Source organism: Anabas testudineus, chromosome 11 (genome assembly GCF_900324465.2).
Source record: "Anabas testudineus chromosome 11, fAnaTes1.2, whole genome shotgun sequence".
Classification (NCBI taxonomy): Eukaryota; Metazoa; Chordata; class Actinopteri; order Anabantiformes; family Anabantidae; genus Anabas; species Anabas testudineus.
The window spans coordinates 19,181,754-19,205,376 of NC_046620.1; the positions used below are offsets into that span (position 1 = coordinate 19,181,754).

At 41.0% G+C, this 23,623-nt stretch overlaps 1 protein-coding gene across 3 annotated transcripts in view; it reads left to right on the forward strand.

Moving 5' to 3' along the window:
- hivep3a (HIVEP zinc finger 3a) overlaps positions 1-20,937 on the forward strand; it is a 34,355-nt gene extending 13,418 nt beyond the window's left edge. For 2 of the 3 annotated variants that reach the window (XM_026349298.1, XM_026349296.1), the window contains 5 exons: positions 6,219-10,422; positions 10,960-11,129; positions 15,840-16,003; positions 16,501-17,108; positions 19,596-20,937. In XM_026349298.1, coding sequence (XP_026205083.1) covers positions 6,595-10,422; positions 10,960-11,129; positions 15,840-16,003; positions 16,501-17,108; positions 19,596-20,144 — 5,319 coding nt within the window. In that variant the 5' untranslated portion in view covers positions 6,219-6,594 and the 3' untranslated portion in view covers positions 20,145-20,937. Of the gene's footprint in view, positions 1-1,628; positions 2,029-6,218; positions 10,423-10,959; positions 11,130-15,839; positions 16,004-16,500; positions 17,109-19,595 lie in introns of those variants that run through there. The other variant, XM_026349299.1, reaches the window with a different exon arrangement.
- Positions 20,938-23,623: the final 2,686 nt, after the last annotated feature.

Genomic DNA, 23,623 nt, shown 5'->3' on the forward strand with positions numbered 1-23,623 from the left:
TGTGCTAAAAAACCAGCACTGTCTCAGGTAAAAAAAAGAGAAAAGAGGAAATAAATTGGATTTTGCCTTAGTTGGTTAAAGTAGCTATTTTGGCATTCTCCATTCTGCTAGTACAGCAGAGACACTGGAATTAGGGTTAAATTCGATTTTAAACAAATGTCCTAACAAAAAGTTAATTAAATGTGTTTAGTTCAAATTTCCATTTACTACTTTTTATGTGAATATTAGCAGTTGGTAAATTAAGAAAAATGGTTCTCTAGCCAGGTGCTATTTAACCACCTCAGAAGAAATGGATGATGAAGTTAAAAGAGCTGCTGTCATATTCAAGCATACACCTACAAACTGTGCATTCATCACGTGATCCATAGTAGCCTGATGAAAACATATATACCGTATCTTTGGACTGCAGAAATGCAGATGACCTACACAACGCACCAAACACGCATTGATGAGAGCCTGCTAACGCTCATGATAACATGGCTGGTTGGGATTCAGAAATGTGCTGATATCCGTCTTCAAAAGGTTCTGTACAGTACAACGTTAATGATTACTTCGCTTCGTAGACTTTTCAGGTTGGAGAATGCAGGGATGTTGTGAGATGCCTCACTATAGCAGCCATTTCAGTTTTATAAAGCACAGAGCCATTTTATTAGGTCTTTGTTTAAAGAATCCCACTTTTGATGATACTTTGGTAAGTCCAGGCTTTATCAGTTAAAGACACATTTACAGCATGCTGTGGAGTAAAAACTGCTATAATTAGGGATCAATGCAAGCATTGTGACTCATCAACACATTTCACGCAAATTAATGTATTTTGTGTAATTAACATAGCTTACACACACCTTGATGACTTATGCCCTGTCTGTTGTACTTTCGAATTTTGTTTTATTTTACCCACTTTGTAAAAACCCTTATTGTGCCCATTGACCTTGTTATTGCTGTTTCCACTTAGGGTTATCCAAAATGATTAAGGCAAAGTGACTCTCAAAGATGCCTCTTTATTTGCTAGGGTAGAGTAATAGTCTAAATTCTCTTTCACATGTTTTATTGAAGCCTAAAATGTTCTTAATCCAGAAATGTCAGTATCAGAGCTGGCTTTCACATAGCTTGTTCATATTTGGAGCCCTGGTCACAAGGATTCTCTGTTGCCTGGTGAAGGATGGACACCCCTGGGCACTCTTCCATTCCCCTCTCAGCTTCCCCTTTTCACACCCGGCCAGAGGAGCGGCTGACTGCCTGCCTTCATCCCACCGGCTGGTATCCCCTCGTCTGCAAGCTCGCAGCCTGCTCAGTTGGCAAAAAAAAAAAAAAAGGAAAAGAAACCCATGGTAAAACAGAGCGGAGAGTGATGTCAGAGTTGGCTGGGCTCATTTCAGATGGACCCCTGGCAGGAGCATGAACGCTGCGCTGTGGTGTGTGTGCAGAACTGCTCTTAAAAAACGTATCCCACTGCCCCTCTTGCTGTTTTTACCACAGGGGTCTTTACATGTTTTCAAAGGTTCCAGGGTTTTCTAAGAATGCAGCAGCAATACCACTCCACCTATTCTTGAAAATGAGACTTGAATAGCAAAACTGTGCTTTAAAAATATTATGAAGTAACCCCCCCCCCCCCCCCCCCCTCTGGTGGTCAAATTAAAACAGCGACCACTCACCCTGCCTCTCTACCTCTCACCGTTTTGCCAGCTGTGCAGCCAGAGACGGCTGCCAAAAGAAACACAAGCTTACGTCAACTTCCAAATAAGGAGCTGCTACTTCACTTTGACCTGAAAGAGAGACACTAACAGTCGGGTGTATGAAAGAGGTGGATATAGACGGGGAGAGAGTGTCCCCTCCTCCTCATTCATACGCATAATATACTCAGCTACCTGTTTGTCAGCCCAGTGCACGTAGAGCGGAGCCTCGATTACCCCTCTCTCTTCACCGTCACTCTCATTCATCCTTTTCTCTCTCTCTCCTTCCCTTCACCTCTCTCTGGCTCTCCCTGCTTCTAGTCATTCACAATCGGAGGACGACACCACCTGCTACCAGGTAAAAAATATATATAAAAAACAAACAAACAAACAAGCCATTGATATCCTTTTGTCATCTACAGTCATTTTTATGTGTGTAAGGTGATGTTAGTGATGTGATGCCAGTACTCCATTCAGGTCTTTGTTATTGCAAAAGGCTGCTACAGTAATGAGACTGTGAACGTTGGTGGGGGGAAAAGAACAAGAATCATTTGCGGAGCAGAGACATTTGGAATGAGCTGAATATTTTTGCTGTTTAAAACATGTGCAGACAGTGCAGCTTCTGCAGTGAGGGGGATTGTGCTTGTGTGTGTGTGTGTCTGTGTGTGAATGAAGGAGAGGGAGAGCGCATGGAGTGAGTGGTCCGTGGGCTGTGTATGTATTAAAGCTCACAGCTCAGACAGGGAGTGAATGAGCTCCCTGTGTTGTACATCCAGCCTCCTATGCTTGGCATGTCCTCCTGTGGACGGGAGAGCTCTCCCAAGGCGCGCACGCACACACACACATACATACACACATACAGAGGGATGGCTGTGTATGCACTGACTCCCAGAGGGCTCTCCTCCTCTTTCCCCAGAGTGCGCCGCTATCAGGCTACTGATGAAGCTGTGCCTTCGGATTCAACACCGTCGTAAATGCACAGCTGACATTGCAGTGGAAATACAACAACAGATGAGGGCATTCACTGTGTTTCTTAGGTCAGATTAGTGTGCAAGATGATGGTGGAGCCAAATTAGCACATTGTTTTCAGTGGGTTTCATCGTAGAATTGTCAGTGAAATTCCTCCGTTTTACATAACATCCAGATATGCTGTTAGAAACCATTTTTTAAGTGGCTTATTTTCAGTGCAGATTTTTTGCGTGTAAAGCTAATGCATTGGCCTTTTGGAATACTACACTATTTGTGCTTTTTGTTGAATTATTGAGAATAATATGGCTTTATTCTCAGTTTTTCATGAATCTTTATCCAGTGTTCTTTGTCATGCCCATGCTTGAATTTTGTCTGGTTTATGGTTCCTCCTAAAAGAATGGTATCCATGTAGCCTGGATTCAAGACTCCCAAAGTATTGATTTTCTTGTGAGATCTGTACCGTTCTCTATCCAAAAGAAAGAAATAGTAGCTTCTAGGAGGGAGGCACCTTCGTCTGCTTCGCTCTCTCCCGCTCTCTCGCTCTCTGTAGTCAGTGAGGATGCTGGAAGATAAATTTAGCCCTCCAGCTCTCCTTCCATCTGCTACCACATGGTTTAGGGCCGTTACCATAGGAACCACCGCTGGGTACCCATTAGTGTGAGAGGAGGAAATTGACAAGATTTTTAAAAAGCCATTTATACAATACTCTCTTTCTGTGTGATGTGAGAATGGAAACATTTCACGATTTATGTAAGAGACTTGTTTTAACTTAACATGAGGTCTTGTGTTTCAGTACCTGTAGGTTTAGAGCTTGCTGCTCAGACTGTAACTGTATGCCCACAATGCTTACATGTACAGTTTCATATTGTTACTGTGTGCTGCTGGAGCATGTTTACAGATTAAATAGAGTATGCACAGATTGCTCATATCACTACTCGATGCCTGATGATACCCCATCAACATGTTTATTGCATTGAATTTCAGGGAAAGGTGTTATTAGTTGCACTTCTAATGGCTGCATTTCATTAATGTGAGTCAGTACCATTAAACTGCTATCACGCATGCTGACTCACTGGGTTACCAAAACACTTAAATGAATAAGGTTGAATTTCTGTGTCAAAATGTTCACTGAGAAAAAGGTCACATTTTTGGGCTAAGATGGAATTATGGTAGACAAAAAACTACCAGATAGATGCTGGAGAGGTATCATCCACATGCGCTTCATCTTTGACAAAACCTGGCGCCTACATTGCCCACAATACAACTTCACCATGGACAGTTTGGTCAGACATTTGGGTGTGTAACACTAGTTGCAGCTAATCTTACCTCAGGCTGCTATCCTTAAGCAGACAGGTGGACTGGACCTCTTCCTGTCTATTTCCTGTCTAATTTTTTCAACCGACACTGAGTCAAGTGACATAGTTTTAGGCAGTGTATTAGACTTCAATGAGCACCCTCAGACACCATAAAAAGTCAACAGTGTTTTGAGTTTTGAGTCTTTAAGAGAAGTTGTATTCATTTTTTATGGATTGGTTAAAAAATATTGATATTAAGTTCTTACAAAGAAAATGGCCAATAGGCTAGCAAATAGCTGTCTGATCTTAACACATTACACATAAATGTGTGTTTCCTAGCAGAGCCTAGCAGAGGTTCACCCAGGGGAAATCACAAAGGCAGGGATCCAAGGACTGGGGGATCCATGTGGAGAGACGGGATAAAGAATAAACATCGCCAGCTGGGTTCATTTGCACTACGAGAGGTGCACATTAATGACCTTTATGGTGGCCTGGTGGCTCAATGAGTAGATTATTGGCTTTAGATGCAGAAGGTTTGGGGTTCGAACCCCATAACCAACACCAGGTGTGTCCTTGAGCAAGACACTCCATGCTAGCTCTCCCCAGGGGGATTGGTTAAATGCAGAGGACCAATGTTATTGTGGCATATGACAAAGGCTTTCTTCTTTAGTTTTGGGGGTGGCTGTGGCTCAATAGGTAGAGCAGTTGACTGCCAATCATAGGATTGCCCCCGGTGAGTCAGGTCAGCTGCATAGCAGCTCTGCCATCGGTGTGTGAATGTGTGTGTGCTTGTGCGTGTGAATGGGTGAATGAGATGCAGTGTAAAGCGCTTTGAGTGCCTGCTACGTAGAAAAGCGCTATATAAGTGCGGACCATTTACATTTACCATTTTAGTTATTTCTGGAACAAGTCCGACACATGCAAGTGTAAATGAGCAGATATACTGCACAATTTAGAAAACGATACTTGGTTTCAGGTGGTCCTGCAGTTCTGCACCACCTGGAATCAATCAAATCAATCATCTATCTGCACCTTTATGCAGAGTATGCGGGTGCTCTTCCCCAAAAGCTCTTCACCCAGTTATACTACCTATCTGACCTACATACAGCACTTATTAGCCTCAATGCAAGATATTTGAGACTTTGACATATGAATGGTCTGAACAGTAGACCTATGGAGTATACCTGTTTTTTTGTCTCAAAGAAAGGCAATTTAATCTAAAATTCATACACAAATATTGCCACTGGCATGTATGCTGTTACAACAAGTGAAACTAAAGATGGTTAGTAACCTGTTACCAGTAATTTGAATATAATCCAACAGCTTTGCCGTCTTCCACCAGAACGTGGGTGTAGAAACCAGCTGGTCAGTGCGTGGGATGCCTTGTTTACTGTTTCAGTGTGCTGGCACAAAAAACACTGGAGTTTTCTTCAGTATCTCAACTGAGTCACCTTGTGTATGCACTCATAGCTAACAGCCATTCCTTGCCTTCTCTTGACTGGGCCTTTTTAAGTATCTAAAATCACAGTTAATCAGACAAATTTATCTGTACCCTAAAAAGTAATAAAAGAGGTAGAATTTAGTTCTAATTCAGCACTATTGTACAGTAGTGCTGTCAGATGATCATCATTTTAAATGAATTGTGGTCTAATATTGGACAACACCCTGTGTCAAATAGGCAGCATTAGTTAGAGTATGTTGAGGCACTACCACAGTCGCTAATCTCTGTAATTAATTATGCAAAGAAAACCTCAAGTGATCCATTTTCATTAAAACTCAAAAAACTGTTATTTTAAAATATATTGTAATGTATTTAATGTAATGAAATATGGACAACATTAAATAATTTATTATTATTTTACTGAAGGAAAGTTTATTTCTCAGCAAGGAGGGGCTCTTACTTCCATCAGAAAATTACATACCTGTCCATGACTGGTGAGAAATTAGACTATGACAATATCAGATTTTGCTGTTATTGAAATGTTCCTGTCATAGTCATTGAATATGTTGCATCTCTTGGTAAATGCTACAGTAGCAGAATGATCATCTCACTTGCTGCATTCTGATATATTTTTATACAAAAAGTATTACATAAAACATTGTAATTTAAAAGTACTCAGCAGCCGGGGGAAAGTGAAATCTGAATGTTCTGACACATACACTTCTTATGTAATACATGAAACATAAATATCTATATTTGTCAAGAGGAGGGTCAGAGGGTCTTCTGTCTTGAATTGTTGAATTGTATGCCTGATTCTATATAATGAGTTGTTTGTTTTCACAGATCTTCATATTGGGAAGACAATCAAATGTTCAATTGAGCCAACTGAGAATCACTTTGCAACAGCGAAACCGACAGATTCCTTCATGATGGGATACTTTACTTTAGGAATTCAGAGGGCTTCCTCCACAGGACGTGACCTATCACAGCTGCTTTCTCTTTTGCTGCCATTCTACATTTGATGGTATCATCACCCTGTCAAGCATTAAGTTTAACACAAGTGAAAGTTATGAAGACTGACAGTCAACCCATTTGGGTTTAGTCTGACATATTTCACCTACATTAAACTCATTGTTCAGTTGATGAATTGGTTTGAACTTCATAGCCTGGCACAGGCAGACGCATCCCACGTGTCTACCTGAGGCTGTCCTTCCATTTTATGGAGGCCTTGCATAGTTGCCTGACAACTGGGGAGCAGTCTGGAGGTCTAGAACATTGTCAACCAGAGTCTCCTCATCAAGGCCTGCTGAAGTCTCCCTCTCAGCCCTCACAAACGCAACAAACTACCTCCTCGAAGCCCCATGGAACAACACAGCAACCTAAACAATCCAGAAGACAGAATCCTGAACGTAAACGTCTCAGGAACCAGCGGCAGAGCATTGATTCAGATACAGGGGTTGAACACAAACATGTGGCAACAAAGACAGCCACAGTTTCCAGTTTGTCTCCTGGGGCTTCAGCTTCCTCAGTGGGTGACCCCAGCCAGTCTAAATCAGAAACGCAGGAAAGTACCCCAAAACAGAAACGAGAGCGTAAACCTCAGAGACCAGGTAAATATGTCTGCACCTACTGTGGCCGTGCATGTGCAAAACCTAGTGTCCTACAGAAACATATTCGTTCACACACAGGTGAAAGACCCTATCCCTGTGCCCCATGTGGCTTCTCTTTTAAGACAAAGAGTAACCTATACAAACATCGCAAATCGCATACCCACAGGGTGAAGGCAGGTCTGGCACTTGGAGAGCAGAGATCTGAGGAGCAAGTCACAGAGTCAGAAGATGAAACAAGACAGCTATCATCAGCCTCTGGCCATACAGAAGGCACTGTAGCCTCAATCAAAAGTCATGAAACAGACAGGGCCAAAGACTGCAATGCAGGAAGCAATGACTCCTATGCAGTAAAAAAGAGACTGGCTCTGCGTCTAAGCAGGGGTAAACAAGGTGCTCAAGATTCATCTGATGAAAAGACATCATCTCTAATTTTAGGCAGTAAAGGCAGTACAGAATCTGGCTATTTCTCTCGTTCTGAAAGTACTGAGCAGTCACAGGACAGTCCTCCAAACACAAGTGCCAAAAGCTATGCAGAGATTATCCTCGGCAAATATGGACGTCTCGGACACCTACAGAGGATGTCTCGTCATCATAACCAGCAACCCTCTGGCCAGGAGGACAAAAGCATCCCATTCACAGTTCCCAAGAAGCAGGTCATTGACCATATCACGAAACTTATCACCATCAATGAGGCTGTGGTGGATACCAGTAAAATTGACAGTGTGAAACCAAGGCGATTCTCTCTCTCAAGAAAGAATAGTTCAGAGTCTCAAAAGAGTTTACCTTTGAAAGAACCACTTATTCATAGTCCTACACCTGGGGATCTGGGCTATAAAAACAGTGGCTCCATCACCATGGGAGTTCCATGTGAAAAATTTCATAACCCATCCCTAAATGTAGAGCAGCCATCTAGACAAACATCCACCACGCCTTTGGTAAGAAGTCAGTCAATGCCATCTGCACCTAGTGCATTTGACCTTTCCAGTCAAGGCCCTAGTAAATTCTGTCAAAGTCAGTCCTTTGATGAACGACCCCCTTCTGAACTGCAGGCATCCCGTCGTTATGGGATGTTAAGACGGCAACCAGCCATTGAAATCCCATTAGGTGCTGAAATTACAAAAGAGGAACATGAAAGTTATCCTGACAGCATACTGTCAACTACTGTGCCTGACCACAAACATAGTCAACCACAGCCATACAGGTGTGAGGCCTGTTGCACTGGATGCAAAGATTGGGAAAGTTATAAGAAACACAAGCAAAGTCTGTGCTTGGCACATAATCCTAGAAATGAAGTGGTTATTAGTCAAACAGAATGCTCACAGATTAACCACGCTGTCAGAGCAGGACCTTCAACAATGCGCAAGAGGAGGAAAGAGGAGAGTTTTGAATTTGATGACCCTTCTTCTCCGACAGTACCTTCTACGGCCCTCTTGTCTGGTCAGTGTAGAGATGAAAGCAATGTAGCTTATGGGGGTTCCAGGATACCTACATTGCAAACATGTTCAGTAATTCAACATACTAGTTTATTTGAAAAACAAGAATCTTTGTACAGTGAGAATCAAGGTGCAGAGAGAACAAAAAACTCTCCACCCCATGAAGAATATCAACTGGTGCCTCAGAACCAACCCCATCAGTCGACAAAAGTCTCAACTCGAAAGCTGGCCCGCCAGCACAGTGTGCAAGTTCCAGAAATACTAGTGACAGAAGATTCTAACATGAGCACAGAGACATTAGTAGAGCCAGTGTCTACAGCAAAACATTCAGAAAAACCTGATGAATTTCAGTGGCCACAGAGAAGCCCATCTCTGGCACAGCTTCCTATAGAAAAGCTTCCTCCAAAAAAGAAGCGCTTACGTCTAGCTGAGGCTGCCCAGTCCTCTGGGGAGTCCAGTTTTGACTCTACATCCCTGCCCCATAGCCCTAGTCAGGACAGTAGTGCATCTTATGCATCTAGTCTTTCCACATCTTTTGATGAGTCAAAAGGACCAGACATGGAGATAATGTCAACACCACTGAGGAGATCCAGAGCTCCTCACATGTTAACAGTGCCTAGGGTCCATCAGCACAAAGAGATGAGGCGCTCAGCATCTGAGCAGGCTCCCCATGACCCACAACCTAGTGTCCTAATGACAGAAACCCGCAGTAAGTCTTTTGACTACAGTTGTCTGTCCCCTGAGCGCTCTGCAGTTGGCTGGAGGGAGAGAAGAAAGTGTCTTCTTATGAGACACACTGCTGTTAAAGATCCAGATGAGGAGGAAGAGGAGCAATGTACCATCCCAAACCCTAGTCCTGAACATGTGACAGTTAGCACATCTTCTCAAACAAGCCCAACATCTGTGTACTGCAGTAGATCTTCTACTTCGCCTTTATCAAGTGACACGGTTTTATCTCATACAATTAGATCACATTTCAAAGGGACTTTCTCACAGTGGAAACTCAGTCAAAATATTCAGTCAACAGGTAGAACGGAAACCTCACTTGCTCCACCTGTACATCCTGTAAAAAAGGAGGCTTCATACATTCATACAGATCTGCCAGCTTCTCATGCACAACAACCCTATCATACACAAGGACCATCTGGGGCAGCCAGAGCTCGCTACCTCCCAGTATCTACAGGGCTAAAGTTAGAGATTCCTTTACAACATGAAGATTATTCAGATGTTCGAGTAAGTCATTCCCACACCCAGCTCTCTGTTCCTCACATCACATCAAGTCTGGAATTACTGAGGCCAGTCACATCTCATTCAGTGGCAGTACGTCTCCAAACAGAGACGCTCACACCAGCATGTGCTATATACACCACATTGTCTCAGTCCACCTCCCCCAGACCCCAGGAGGCAATTGATGCTGTTTCATGCAATATAGGTATCCCAACTGCTGAATACAGAAACCAGAGGAACATAAGTCCAGACTTTCAGTTATGGTCTGATGCTGACCTGAGGTTGTCAGGCACAGGGGGTAACAAGCGTATGCTTTCCCCATCAAACAGCATAGAACTCCCTCCTGAGTCGCAACAACAGCAGAAACGAGTAAAAGAAGAAGAGGAGAGGGATACTGAATGTGTTGAGTCAGTGGACACATGCAATCAGAATCTCAAAGAGGAGAATCAGTCATATCTACCAAGTGTTTGCTCTCCCATCACACATGCTGAACCTTCATTCCCCAGTCTGCTGTCCGGCACCTGTAATAGCTGGTGCTATTTGAACTATATAAAGCCAAATCCTTCTACTCTGGATGAACAGAAGCCCTCAGTGTATTCATCGTGGTCTACCAGTGGCTATGACCCCAACCCACCTGGCCTATCCAGCAAGACTGCTCTTGCTCTTTTGCACTGTAAGCAGAGGTTAAGTCCATCTATCTACACCACATCACCCATGTCAGTCAAGACAAACAAGTCCATGGAGCAAGAGGACAACAAAAGACCCTGCTCCACTGAGGTAATTGCAACACTAACCACCTACTGTCAATCTCTATTACAGTGTGTTATTCGACTGATTGAATGTAGAAAGACATAGGAGAAAGGATAGTTAATGCAGATGGTGCTCATACTATATTATACTATTGTGTTTGACTCCAAAAAAATTAAGTGATTCTGTAGTCCCCAAATTGAGGATAAATGGAGTCACAACTTTTCATGGCATAGTTTACATTGTTAGTATCTTAGCATAGCAAGCCTCTTCATGATGCTTTGGTGACCTGAATATAAACTGTTAGCAAAAGAGTATGTGCTTTATGGTACCCTCAATCATCAAGAAGGAAAGAAAGACACTTTGTTCCAGTTTTTTGATAACTATGGCAAAACTAAATTTATGAATATTAAAAGAAAATAAGTAAATCATGAGAAAAAAATTGAACAGATTTAACATATGCTATAAAGCTATATGCTATATATTCAATGAAAATTTCCAATTTTTGTCTCCATGGGCATGCTGGAGCAGAGTTGGTGAATTTGCCCATGTCTCTTTTGAGTGTAGGTCAACAACAGCCAGTCGTACTGTGAGGAAACAGGGAAAGGACAGCACTCATCAGATGACGACAAGTTAGATGGAAAAGAGGAAGAGAAGGCACAGAAGCAGAAAGAGGACAAAGAAGTTCCGTCTTGCTCTAGAAATAAACAACCTGCTGAAGTTTGGCATCCTGAGGGGTGAGTATGACCTTTTGACAGATAGGTGCTGTATAAAAATAAATTAATTTCTATTAAGGATCTCACTGATTACTCATTATTCAATTAATCACAGTTAATAATAGTTCATCATGATCATGGAGAGGATGAAGACATATCGTGTCAGAAAATGTACTATACTGTAGTTGCTGTAGTACAACATCCGGTTGCACCACTACGCAGTGCTTATTGCTGTTTAATGAGCTGGAGTTGCATGTAGGGCTGCACAAATCATTGTAAGTGAACACACCTTGTTCCCATGAAACATGAAAAATCAGGTTTTGGATCAAAATTGTTTATTATTAGTATATATGGTCTGATGTTTATTTAATGAACATTAAGTGTAGGTAAATGTGTTTCCAGCATACTGAAATGACAGCTGAATGAATGAGCTATTTCATTTTAATGCTTCTTGATGATGATTCTATTGTTATTAAGCTTAATCTTTTGATTTTTAACTTTTTTATATGAATGAAAACAGTAACTGGGAGGATGTGACTTCTGAAACTGGGATCCTCCAAAGTGAAGATTTGTTTGCTGGATTTTCTGGAGCTACATCAATCAATCTTTGGCTGAGTACAGACACAGGGCACTGAGACAGTTTAACTCAACTAACAAGTTACTCACAGAATTAATGCAGCACTGGCTAAAGATGAGAAGCTGCTAGCTGGATGTTTTGTATACTGCCATATACTAATGATAATAGCGTTGGACTTTAGCCCATTTTTCCTCAAACTCAGGGTGTAAACTGAGACTTTCTCTCCACTTTGCCCAAACTATTTTTCACATTGTCAAATATATTGTTATTTTTATAATGTATATTGTCATTATTACTGTAATGCTTTTGGTCTAGTATTTTTGTATTATATTCTAGATTAATTCTGTTCCGTTGTTTTTTAAACATTTGTTTTTGTGCAACTGCAGCTGTGACAGGATTTTAACTTCAGGGGATCAATAAACTGTTATGTTAAATTTCAATTCACTCACCTATTCTGCAAAATGCTGCACCGTACAGCCCAACTGTGAAGTAGAGCAGCACTGCATTACTAGCAGGTTTGTGACCTGACTTTCACTATTGAAGGGCACAAAAAGCCACACAACTAACTTGTAGTGTTGGTTGTAATTTCTGACGATCTTTCCTGTCCTCATAGACCTGTCTACGTAAACAGAGTCAAAAACAACCTGTTTAGGTCCTAAATTACGGCATAATTCAAATAAGGAAAAGTCTATAAATATCATCATGCTCGTTTTCCCTTCAAAAAAACACAAATACTATTGTTAGACTGAAATTGGTAAAGAGAGTGAGTAGCCGTCATTTCCTTTTTATTGTCTTTGTTTTTGTAGAGAGGAAATTAATGCGCAGGAAACGGACTAAAATTACTTTTTTCCAGTACCCGTTTGTATTGTTTTTTCACTCTGGGGTATTTGCTGAGGTTTCAGCAAATGTTGAAATGAGGAGAATGAATTGAAGTTTGGGCCTGGAAACAGTATTATCTCTGAGATTAGACAACAGCTACTGGAGTACATAACTGACTCATGGCACGTGGCACAAGGAAAACACACGTGCAAGTGAAGCAGCCTGATGCATATTTTTTACATTTCAACATTTTACATTTTAACCTGTATAACCGCCGAGCTGGTGTATTGGTATCCAAGCATAAATTGTGTGTGACCTACACCTGCAGCTAAAAGCCTTCATTGTGTCTACACTGTATTGATAATTTATCAATATTGATCAATATGAAAACATATAATTTCATATATTTATAGACATATTACCAAACCCTACTGTTGTCTATTCATCATGTTGTAGAGGCCAAGGGTTGGCCGTCTGCACCAACAGAGCCCGTCTGCTGAGGGGCTGACGCCAGGAAAACTACCAAGCTTCCTCTGCTCATGCAGAGATTCATTTACACCAACCATCCCAGCCATTCACGTTGAGCATAAGCATGTTTCATTACCTCAAATTGACACAAACAGAACATGCAGAATACATCTAAACCTATGTACATACGTACGTAGAGCTTCACTAATTGAAGGGAACTTGCCATATGGAATATAAATAGTAAGATAAACTGTATCAAAAGAAAAGTGCTGGAGTCTGGAAATATGCTGAGAGAACATGTAAGGAGGGTTTGACCAGGCCTTTAGTTGTAGGAGAATGGCCCAGCAACATTAATACAGTGGATATACTATAATGCCATTGTTATAGCTAAGCATAGACCTAAATAAGCTGGAGGGTATAATGACTGTCAGATGTGTTGTGACAAGGTCCAATCAGACATAGTTGCAGTTGAATTTAGTGCCAGTTGAGTGCATAATTGTATAATTGTTCAAAGTGTAATAATGGGACTCATGCAAGAACAGATTTGTTCTTTACTGCCCTACTGAATTGTTTATAGAGATTCCAAGGATCAGTTACAGGGCTGATATGGTCATATTTGCCTAAAATAACACTGAGAAAATGTAGTCGTTACCCTACTGGACCCGAATGTGTTATGTCCATTTCAACCTGCTAGTGTTGCAGCACTGCTCTCCTTCACAGCCAGGCTCAACAGAGCAGCATTTTGTTGCATATGTGAGAGTGAAATAATGTGTGAAAGTGTGTGAATGTGAAAATATTTTAGGCACAGACACTGATACTGACAAAATGCGTGGAATCTATAAACTCTGATCAAAATCATATGGCAGTGTACAGAAGTTGCTGGTAGCATGTTGTTTTACTCCCCCCTTCACTGGTCGCGACCCACTTGATGTTTTGGGTCTGATGACCAGTTAATGGGAGAGACTAATAATCACTTTGATGAGCACCAGCAAGGAAATCACAGTATTACAAGAACGAATGCTATGTGTGAAGATCGCTCCTATAACTCCTGACAAACCTGCAACTGCATAAAAGCCGCTTTTGGTCTTATTCAGCGTGTCCTGGATGCATGGAGCAAGCAAGCAACAGCCCATCCTGCATAACAAGGATTTTAGGGCAGGACAACACACATGAAAACCCACTTAAGGAGATGCCAGCAGCAACAGCCACAGTGTTGTAGCTACGCAATTATCTTTTAATTATAATGATAATGTTATTAAATTAGGTTTAAGTGCATAAAAGAGTGAAAATTGTTAATTACTAATAAAAAGCACAATCTTGCAGAAGTTAGCAGATGTGTAAGAATAAAAGATACTGACTTCCCACAATAATCTGAGGAAACCTCTTGTGTGGATGCCCCCTGTCATCACCATGTCAATATGTCTAGCTTCATACTAATCTCCCAGTATGACTTTATAGACATTATGCCATCTCCAACTCTCAGCCAGTTCAATTCTTAGAGTATTTAGAGTATTAGGTCTTGTTTCCCCCAGGTTTCTCTGTCTAATACCTTTCTGATTTGCCTTTTTTTTTAGAATTCTGAAACTATAGACAAATGTCAAAATTGACTACACTGCTAAGTCTCGGCTATAACTATTTTTATTATTACTATGTCATGGCAGTTTCTTACTATGTGGAGCCATGTTATATTAGACAAACTACAGAACAACATTTTCACAGGTGTTTCTAAAAGGACACTTTTTACAGATCTGTTTGTCTTAACTCAAGCCGACACATGTCTTCTGAAGATAATTTGAAGCCTGGCTAACTCAGACATGCTCCGTACTTTTGATATCAATCAGAAATAAATACTGCGAGGGAGTGCAGCTAGGTGCCATCTGTGTGTCTCTTTTTGGTTGGGGAGTATGTCTGTGAACAAATCCCTGTTGTGACTCATGTTGACGCTCATCGCAGCCTTCCTAAAAGAGTGAGTCATCCTCACGCCTGCTTGCTTTCTCCTTCACCGCCTGTTCAGTCTGTCTGAGGCACAAAAAGACAAAACTGAGGCAGAAAAGTAGCCGAACATTGCCTTTTTTTGTTGCTGGCATGGGGGAGGCACAGCACTTGAATCTTGACTGTGAATGGGTCTTGCATAAGAAGTCAATGAATATAGCTGATTTATAGCATACGAGTACAGGATGACAGAAAAGGGGTTCTCTTTCATTTTTTCAAAGTAGTTTTTGTGTGTAAAAGCCACTTTTTATGATGTCTGCTCAGTTTATCCATTCATGAAGCCTGTAGTGAAAATACAAGAAAAAACAGCTGATTATAATCAGGATGGTTGTTTTTCACAGGAATGTGTTTTTATTTTCCATGTTTTTTCATGCCTATTTGGAGCAGCAGCTGGTCTGGGCCAGGGTTTCCCTCCCTCTCTGAAATGTTTTTACTGGCTGCTCGCAGCAAACACCGGACCTTGGGCCATATCGCAGCCTCCCCCGTGTTTGGACTGAGTGGTGGTGTGAACTGTGATGGAGTTATAAGGCAGTGGGAGGTGGGGTCTTGTTTTGGCTTATGAAAGCTCCTCTGTTGCTGCTGAAGTGGTTGCCTTTCTGAGGGACCCTCAGTATACATGGAAGGGTGGATCCCAGGACCAGCTGCCACAGTGTGAGCTCACTGTGTAGTAAAACAGATAGCGTACTTACTCTGGATAAATAAAGGAACTAAAAAGCTGCTCACAGGTGCTAAAGGGCATGCAGCCTGTCTGTCAGCTCCAGTTACACTCATATTGATTGTCACTATCATCCTGAACGGAGCAGCATCAATAGACAACTGACAGGGAAATGATTCGAGAACCAAACTGAAACCTCTTGCTGTCTTCACACCTACAGATCAAATGAAGAGCATGGCATGGTGCAGAGTGAAGGTGGAGGGAAGTGCCATTGTCAAGAATGTAGAATCCACCTTAAGAATACCAGTGTGCTGCAGACGTGCACCCATTGCTCAACACCATCTGCAAACTGCAAATACTGCAGTGTTACTCTCAAAAACAAAGGTAAGGGGAGAGAAAGAACAACTCTAGAAAAGAAACCATAGACCATGTAATTAGTTAGAAGATCAGTGTAATAAAAACTGCTGTAACCTGAGCCATATGCATTTTCTTGTTTGAAACCTTTAACTTGATTAATATCCTTTAACCGTGAGCTAATCCTGTGTGTACACGTTATAACATGGAACATAGATGGGAAAAGGTTGGACTAGTGAAAACATGAGAGAGGCTCATACATGTTACACCCAGGGAAAAATGTGCTTGGCTTGTAATAAATGGCCACAAAGCTGCTACAGTAGGATTTTGTTTCCTGGCCATCTCTACATATTTAGCAACATGAAATTTGAAATTAGAATTCACAGGACCTGTAAAATAGTAGATCACAGGTCAGTACAGATATTAAGCTGTTTGAACCTGAGACCCCAGTTGGTTAGTAGTGTATCTGAAGCGAAGTGAATGTAAATAATCAAAATGTACTGAAAAGTGAGTTTTTCTTATCCTAGGAGTTTGTGAAGACCAATCAGTTCACCCAGTTAAAGAAAAGGACCATCAGTACTCTGATTTGAGGAAAGGTAGAGATGATGAAGGCAATGCAAAGGACAAGGATGGCAGTTGTGAGGAAAGCCATGGGTCCAAAGATGTTGAATGCTCCTCTGACAAACAAAAACTTCAACCAGGAGGCCATCCGAAGGAACCTGAGCCCAGCCGATCCGTACTGCTCACACCCAAGGGTTCTATCCAAAAGAGCTCAGCCAGCGCTAGAAGAGCCCTGTTCGCCCGCAGACGCCACGATGCTTCAGCTTCTGTATCCACCAGAGAGCATCATTCCCCCAGCACTCAGTGTCTGACTCCACAAAGGGAGCTGTCTCCACCTTGTAGCTTGTCGCCCAGGCCTCACCGGTCCCCAGCTCCCCCTTCCTCCTTCTCCCCACCCAGTTGTCATGTCTCCAACTCCCCACTGAGACCAGACTCTCCTGTTAGACGTCTGTCACCCGCAGTTGTCCAGTCCCATGGATCGGACTCCACTGGGCCTCCAGGCTCCCTGGTAGAAACCTCTGCTCAGTCTCAAAGTTGTCTTCACTCAAGTGACCGACTGTCTACAGCGAGACTGGTAAGCCACTTAAGCTTCAAAAATCATGGTTACCTACAATAACATGTTTTCACCATTTTCATTGGCTTTTTACAAATAACAAGCACTTCCTTTTTGCTTGTAACTCTGGGTTTTGTTCATGTTTATAATTAACATAAGTCAAAACGTGGCCTTTGTTCAAGCCTTAGTCTTCGCTCACCTGTGACTTGATACAGCTCGGTTAGTTTAGCCTACAGTTTTAAATAAATCAGCTCCTGGCTTGCAAAGCTAATCTGGTGTGGCTCAGTTGAATCCCACTAAGTCAACATCTAGTAGAACAAATATAGATAGGCTGGTACATACAAGGTTATTTTAAAGTTGTGCATTTATTGGAAAAGAAGGAAAGGCAACTCTCTTGTTTTATGTCTCTCAAACCAAGCCTGCAGCTCCCAGCCTTAAAATAATGCAGGAGAGCCTCCAAATAGACACAACATGTTTTCCCTGGGCAGCCGCTGATAAAACGAGAAGCAGGCTCATCGTTAAATACCAGAGATAGGAACCACATGTCAACGACAAAAACAGCATGGGTGAAGATCTCAGTTCACCCCAATGAAATAAAATGTCTATTCCAAACTTGCGGTTATGTTATGCTGCAACCTCACCACTTCCTCCTCACACTAATATAGGTCTACTAGGAGTATTTACTAATTCATCCTCTCTGCATCTGTACTCACTGACATACATGGACAGTATGACCTTTTGTAAACCTGCTGCTGGGAATTGATTTGAACACTATATAAATACATTTTAAAAAGGGCCATACTTGACCTCCATGTAGATTTTTATTAATGCACACATTTTTTACAAATTCTAGTAATTTCATTATATTTAAGTATTATTATTATTTTGCACAATAATACCACAAACAATAGCCCTTAATAGCAATGTATTCATAAACATACTCCAAATAGAAAATAGTAACTTGATATTGCACCTCTACAAATGGCAAAAATGATTTAGCTATTACAGTTTTTTTTTCTCGTTCAGGTCATATCAAATTGTTGCATTGACTATGCCTGATGTTTGTGAAATGCCTTTGATGAATTTTCCCTCTTTTTTTTCAGATCCAAAATGTATGTTGATTTATCTTTTTTACCAGTGATTTATTCTTTTTGGTTTTATATATAAAATTGTCTTAATTAAAAGCCAAGGCTACAAGCAATCTATGTATTGTTCTGAAACAGTCTCACATCCCTGAGTAACAAGAAATACCTGCCAGTCATATGTTACAATTTGGTACAGAAGATCTGACCTAGAAGATGCTGTGTGAGACTGTGTAACCTATCAAGGTGTGAATCCCACCAAATGAGTCTCAACATTTGTCTCATATCTTTGTCATAATCGCAAACGCAAATGTCTGTGTAATATGTAATACTTTTGGAGGGGACTGCAGTATGTCCAGAGAGAGAGAGAGAGAGAGAGAGAGAGCACAGTTTTATTTGAGTGTAGTTTAATTTGCCACTAAGTAAATAGCCTGGTTTGCTCATGTTCCAAATTTAGGTGAACAAATTAAGACAACAGCCTTAAACATCCAGTAGAGTTGAAGCCCTAACTGATACATTTTTGCTTTGCAACTAGTAAACTATTAAGTGAGTCTCTGGACACTGACTCACTTTAATGATAAAACAATTGTCCTAAGATAATACAGTTTGCTGATTTTACAGTTCTTTTCTTCTTTTGCTGCTACACCTTAATTCAACTTATGGTCATTGTGCTGCACAATCAAAAAGTCCTCCCAGTCAACATTGATTATAATAAACTAATTTAAATATTACATTAACATGTGTTTAAAGTGAAATTTGGTGTATAAATAAATGTAAATAAATGGAGGTTTTTTGGAGGTAGTCTTGCTTTGTCATCCTTGTCTCGCATTGTGAATTTGGACAGTCACTGCATTCTGAGGACAGGAATGTACCCGTTACTTTGCTGAATCTACAAGTCCAGACGGGGAAGTCCACAATAAGTTAGTTGTTTCCTGTCTGTGGTCCTGTTCCACTTTCAGGCATGTTTCCTTAAAAGAAAAAAAAGTTAACAGCAGGCTGAAATGAGTGTTTCACTGCTTTGTCTGGTTGTTTCACTGCTGACCCTACAGTGATGTCACCGATCCTGGAGTGCACCTGTACATCACGGCAGCAAACGCACGATTTTGAAGATTCCCTTTAAAGTAACTAAATTACCGCTCGTGGCCATAAGTGGTCATATCATCAAGCAACATTTTAGAACTGTGCCTCTCTAAGTTGTTTTCTCAGCACCAAGGCTAGATTATCGATGAGTCATTGCTATTTATCGACAGTGTTCGGAACATTTAGTGCTACAGTGCTTTAAAACCTGCTCTTCCTGTCCCATTAAATCGATTTTATTTCCATTCTGTCTTTTCTTAACTCTATCCTGTTAATATTGTTGCTTTAGTGAGCTAGTTACCTCAGCAGAACCACTAGTTTCATTTCATTTCTGTTCTTTCTTCTATAGTCTATGGGTGAGGCTGGTCTGACCCACATCGCCCCGCATCCCACACGGCTACGGGGGGCCCACAACCTCCTGAGTCACCTCCCTCTGCACTCCCAGCAGGTCAGCAAGGCCCCTAGCCAACTGATTCCCATCGGGGGCATTCACATGATTCAGCCCAGGTCCCCTCTCCCGCTTTACAGCCTGGTGAGCAGCCCCACGGCAGCTGCAGCTAAGCCTGCAGGAGCAGGGTCGTCCTGGAGAATAAGCAGCACTCCGAAGACAAGGTTTTCTCTGCAGCAGCGTCAGGATACTCTCAAAGAGGTGACAGCCACCAGCCGAGCCAGCCCGCCAGACCAGGAGGCATCAGGGGGAATATCAGGAAGCACCCAATCAGAAGCTCTTTTACACAGAAAGAATGAAGGATGCTGCAGCATCCAACAACCGTTAAGTCCCGGGGCAGAGATGAGGCTTCCAGAACTGAGCACAGACGTACATATTACAGAGAGGTGTGTTTACCCCGAGACCACACAAGGCCAAAAAATGTCTCCTTCCTCCCAGACACAACTCTGATAGGAGAAAGAGTCCGAAGGGACAGTGCAACAGACTGAAAACCAGGGTCTGAGGATGAAAACACAACACTGGTTTCAAATCAAAGGACAAAAGGCAAGAGCACTTGACCACCGCTTCTGAATGATGCTGTTATGTAATTATATGAATAATATATATAGACACTATGTTAGATATGCAGTATGTTTTGTAAATCTTTTTTTACCCTTGTTTGGATTCATCTGTGTTAATTTATCTATGTGCTATTATGCAAATTCTGTACTATATGCAAAAGCAGCTGGAATGAAAATAGACAAAGTTTTAATCAGTTTCCCTATTAACCCTTTTGACAGCTCTAATATACTATTGCTATGTTAATGTACTGTATTACCAAAATGGATAGAGAAAGGTACGACAAATATTTATTCACCCCAACCAGTATTTTGAAGTGCAATTTTATGTCAAGATTGTGGTTTGAAATGTCATTGTTAAAGGCTGTGATTATTATTATTATTATTATTATTATTATTATTATTATTATTATTAGTTTTGTTGTTGTTGTCGTCTTGTTGTTTGTGTTTGAAGAAGCAGGGTTATGTTCACCTCCTTTTTTTAAGATGTTTCAGATCAAAACATTTGGAGTGCACTGACAACGGATTTGATACCCAGAGGAAACCTGTTTCACGTACATGGTAGCTACAGTTTTTTTCATAAACAGATGCATGTATTTTTGTGTTGCTGCTTTTCTAAATGATACAATCACTCGTCATTTTCATGTTTACCATTAAACTTCTCATTTTTACAGATTTATATTAAATCTGTGATGCACGTGTGGTTACTTGGCCTGTGGCAAGAACATTCACAAATGTTCCACTGGTTTATTTCATGGCGCTGAAATGTAGATCCAATATATCAAGTACTGCTCATTAGACAGAGGATAACTAAACTGTACCTAACGGGACATGTCAGTATCAAAGGGTTCGGATTGGGTCCGGGATAAAATTAAAAAATCATGTTTGGGTTCAGGTAGGAGGGCGTAATTACAGTTTAAAATATGACCACACTAAAGAAAATATTAGACGACCGGGGCACTCGAACGTCTGATCATTTAATGGTCAGAGAAAACTGATGCTGTGCCTCGTAGGTCTTCTTCAGAGTCACAGACACACAAGGACAGCACACACTCAGCTGTAAGAGTCTCAGACGAGGTTGTAACATGAAACACATAAAAAACATATTTGTTGGGTTCGACATTCTTTCACAGTGCTCACAAGAAAAAGGCAAAACTGTGATGTTCATGGCTACAGGGCTGAATATATTAAACACCTGACGAGCCAACAGCCAGTGTAGTTAAAGCTAAAGTAAATGTTTAGCACATGCAAAGTTCTCTATCATTTAAACTGTGTCAAGTAACCCAAGTAAAACTTATGTCAGATGTGACACATTTGTTTGTAATATTATTAAGTATATTCAGCAGTTTCTATTGCTGCACTGTTAGTCTGGCACAGGTTCATATGTAACTTGGTAAAGCTGATGCAAGCTGAGACACACTTGTTACTCTGAATAACTAACACAACACATTGGAGCTACTTTCTTCTTAAGAAACAGTTCATATGCTTCAGTCTATTGAATATTCAGGTGTAATTTTGCAGCGCCGCCTAGTTACTGACAGACTGTCCCTTTAAAGAAATGAATCATGCCAACACACCCATGGGTGGTCCTTGAAACATATTTTTAGCATGTTGCATGTTCTAGTAGTGCACTGCAACAAGGTTCATAGTACTAGTATAAATATATAATTTGTATAGTTTGTATTTATATATTTAATATTAGAATTTATCTATTAATTCATACATTGTAGTGCTTACATTTGTTTTCATGACTGTGTATTCTGTGTTTTTTCCTGTTGTACACTGTGTTCTTTCATGAACTAGAAGTCACAGTCCTGTTTCCATTTTCCACATAATGATGAATGTGGCTCCACCTTGTGGCTAAGTTTAGGTCGTGCTAAAAAAATTTAAAACCTGCTTTAAATGTGGACACAATATTTTGACATAAAACCCACGCTATGCATTATTAATATATGGTCACATTGCATTTAGCTGATGTCAGAAGTCCTAGTAGATTTTCATGCTCACTCTGCCGTCTGTCATCAGGGTAGTTTGTCTTTGTTCCCCAGCAGTGAACATGTCCTGTGTAACCACTGGGTGACAGTAGAAAGCTACTAACTGTCCCTGGCAGGTTGGAGTCCTGAAAAGAATGACATCACTGAAGGTAGTGGGCCCTATGCTGATAACTATCTTTCCTTTTTTTTAGGACCAGCTTAAGCATATGTTATTTTTCTTGGGGTCCAACACACAAACAGACATACACACACTTCTACTGTACTCCACATGCACACTACATACAAAACCCAACTCATCACACTAATGGTTAACAGGCAAGAAGACATTAAGTCAGAAATCAATTGCAACACAATCACAATTCTTTATGGAAATCTTTAATGGGTTCTGAACTTTCATGTCTTTATTGAGAACACCTATAAAAACCTCATGTTGCTAGTTGAAAAAGTATTTGAACCCATGGAATAATGACCTCAAAAAAGCTCAGTGGAGTGGTGCTAGTATACCTGGAATCTTGTTAAGAGAATTAGTTTGAAGGTGTGGAATAGAGCTACTTTTATGTGAACCATGTCTCGCCAAAAGGAGCTTTCAGAGGATCTACGATCAAGAATTGTTGATTTAGAAGTGCTACAAAGTGATGTCAAAGACTTCAGAAATTCACCAGTCCACAGTTAGGAAAACAATCTACAAATGAAGACACTTTGGGACTGTGCCTACTCTACCAAGAAGTGGGCGGCCAGTCAAAATGACCCAAAGAGCACAACAAACACAACAACATCAAGGCATCATTGGAACTGGCTAACATCTGTGTTCATGAGTCTACAGTAGGTAAAACATTGAACAAGCAGGGTGTCAATAGCAGGACACCACAAAGGAAGCTGCTGCTTACTAAAAAGAACATTGCTGCACACATGACATTTGCCAAAGAGCACATTGACACAGTATTGGCAAAATGTTTTGTGGACTGATGGAACTAAGATTGAACTATTTAGAAAGAACACAGCACCAGATTTGGCTTAAAAGGGAACAGCTTATCATCATGACAGAATCTTCCCATTCATAAAGTATGGTGGAGAAAACGTCATGATCTGGGCCTGCTTTACTGCATCAGGGCCTGGACAGCTTGCAGTGATGGGGGGAAGATGAATTCCCTAGTGTATTATAAATTCTTCAGGATAATGTGAGAATGTTTGTACGTCGTTTGAATTTTTCTACATCACTATGAGGTTTTTATGCTTGTTCTCAATAAAGACATAAAACATCTGATTTATTTTTTTGGTGTTATCACTTTAGACTTTCTCACTGATATTTGTTAATCCTCTTGACTTAGATAAAGATCAGATTTTATGACAAATTCATGCAGAAAACCATTCAATCTCA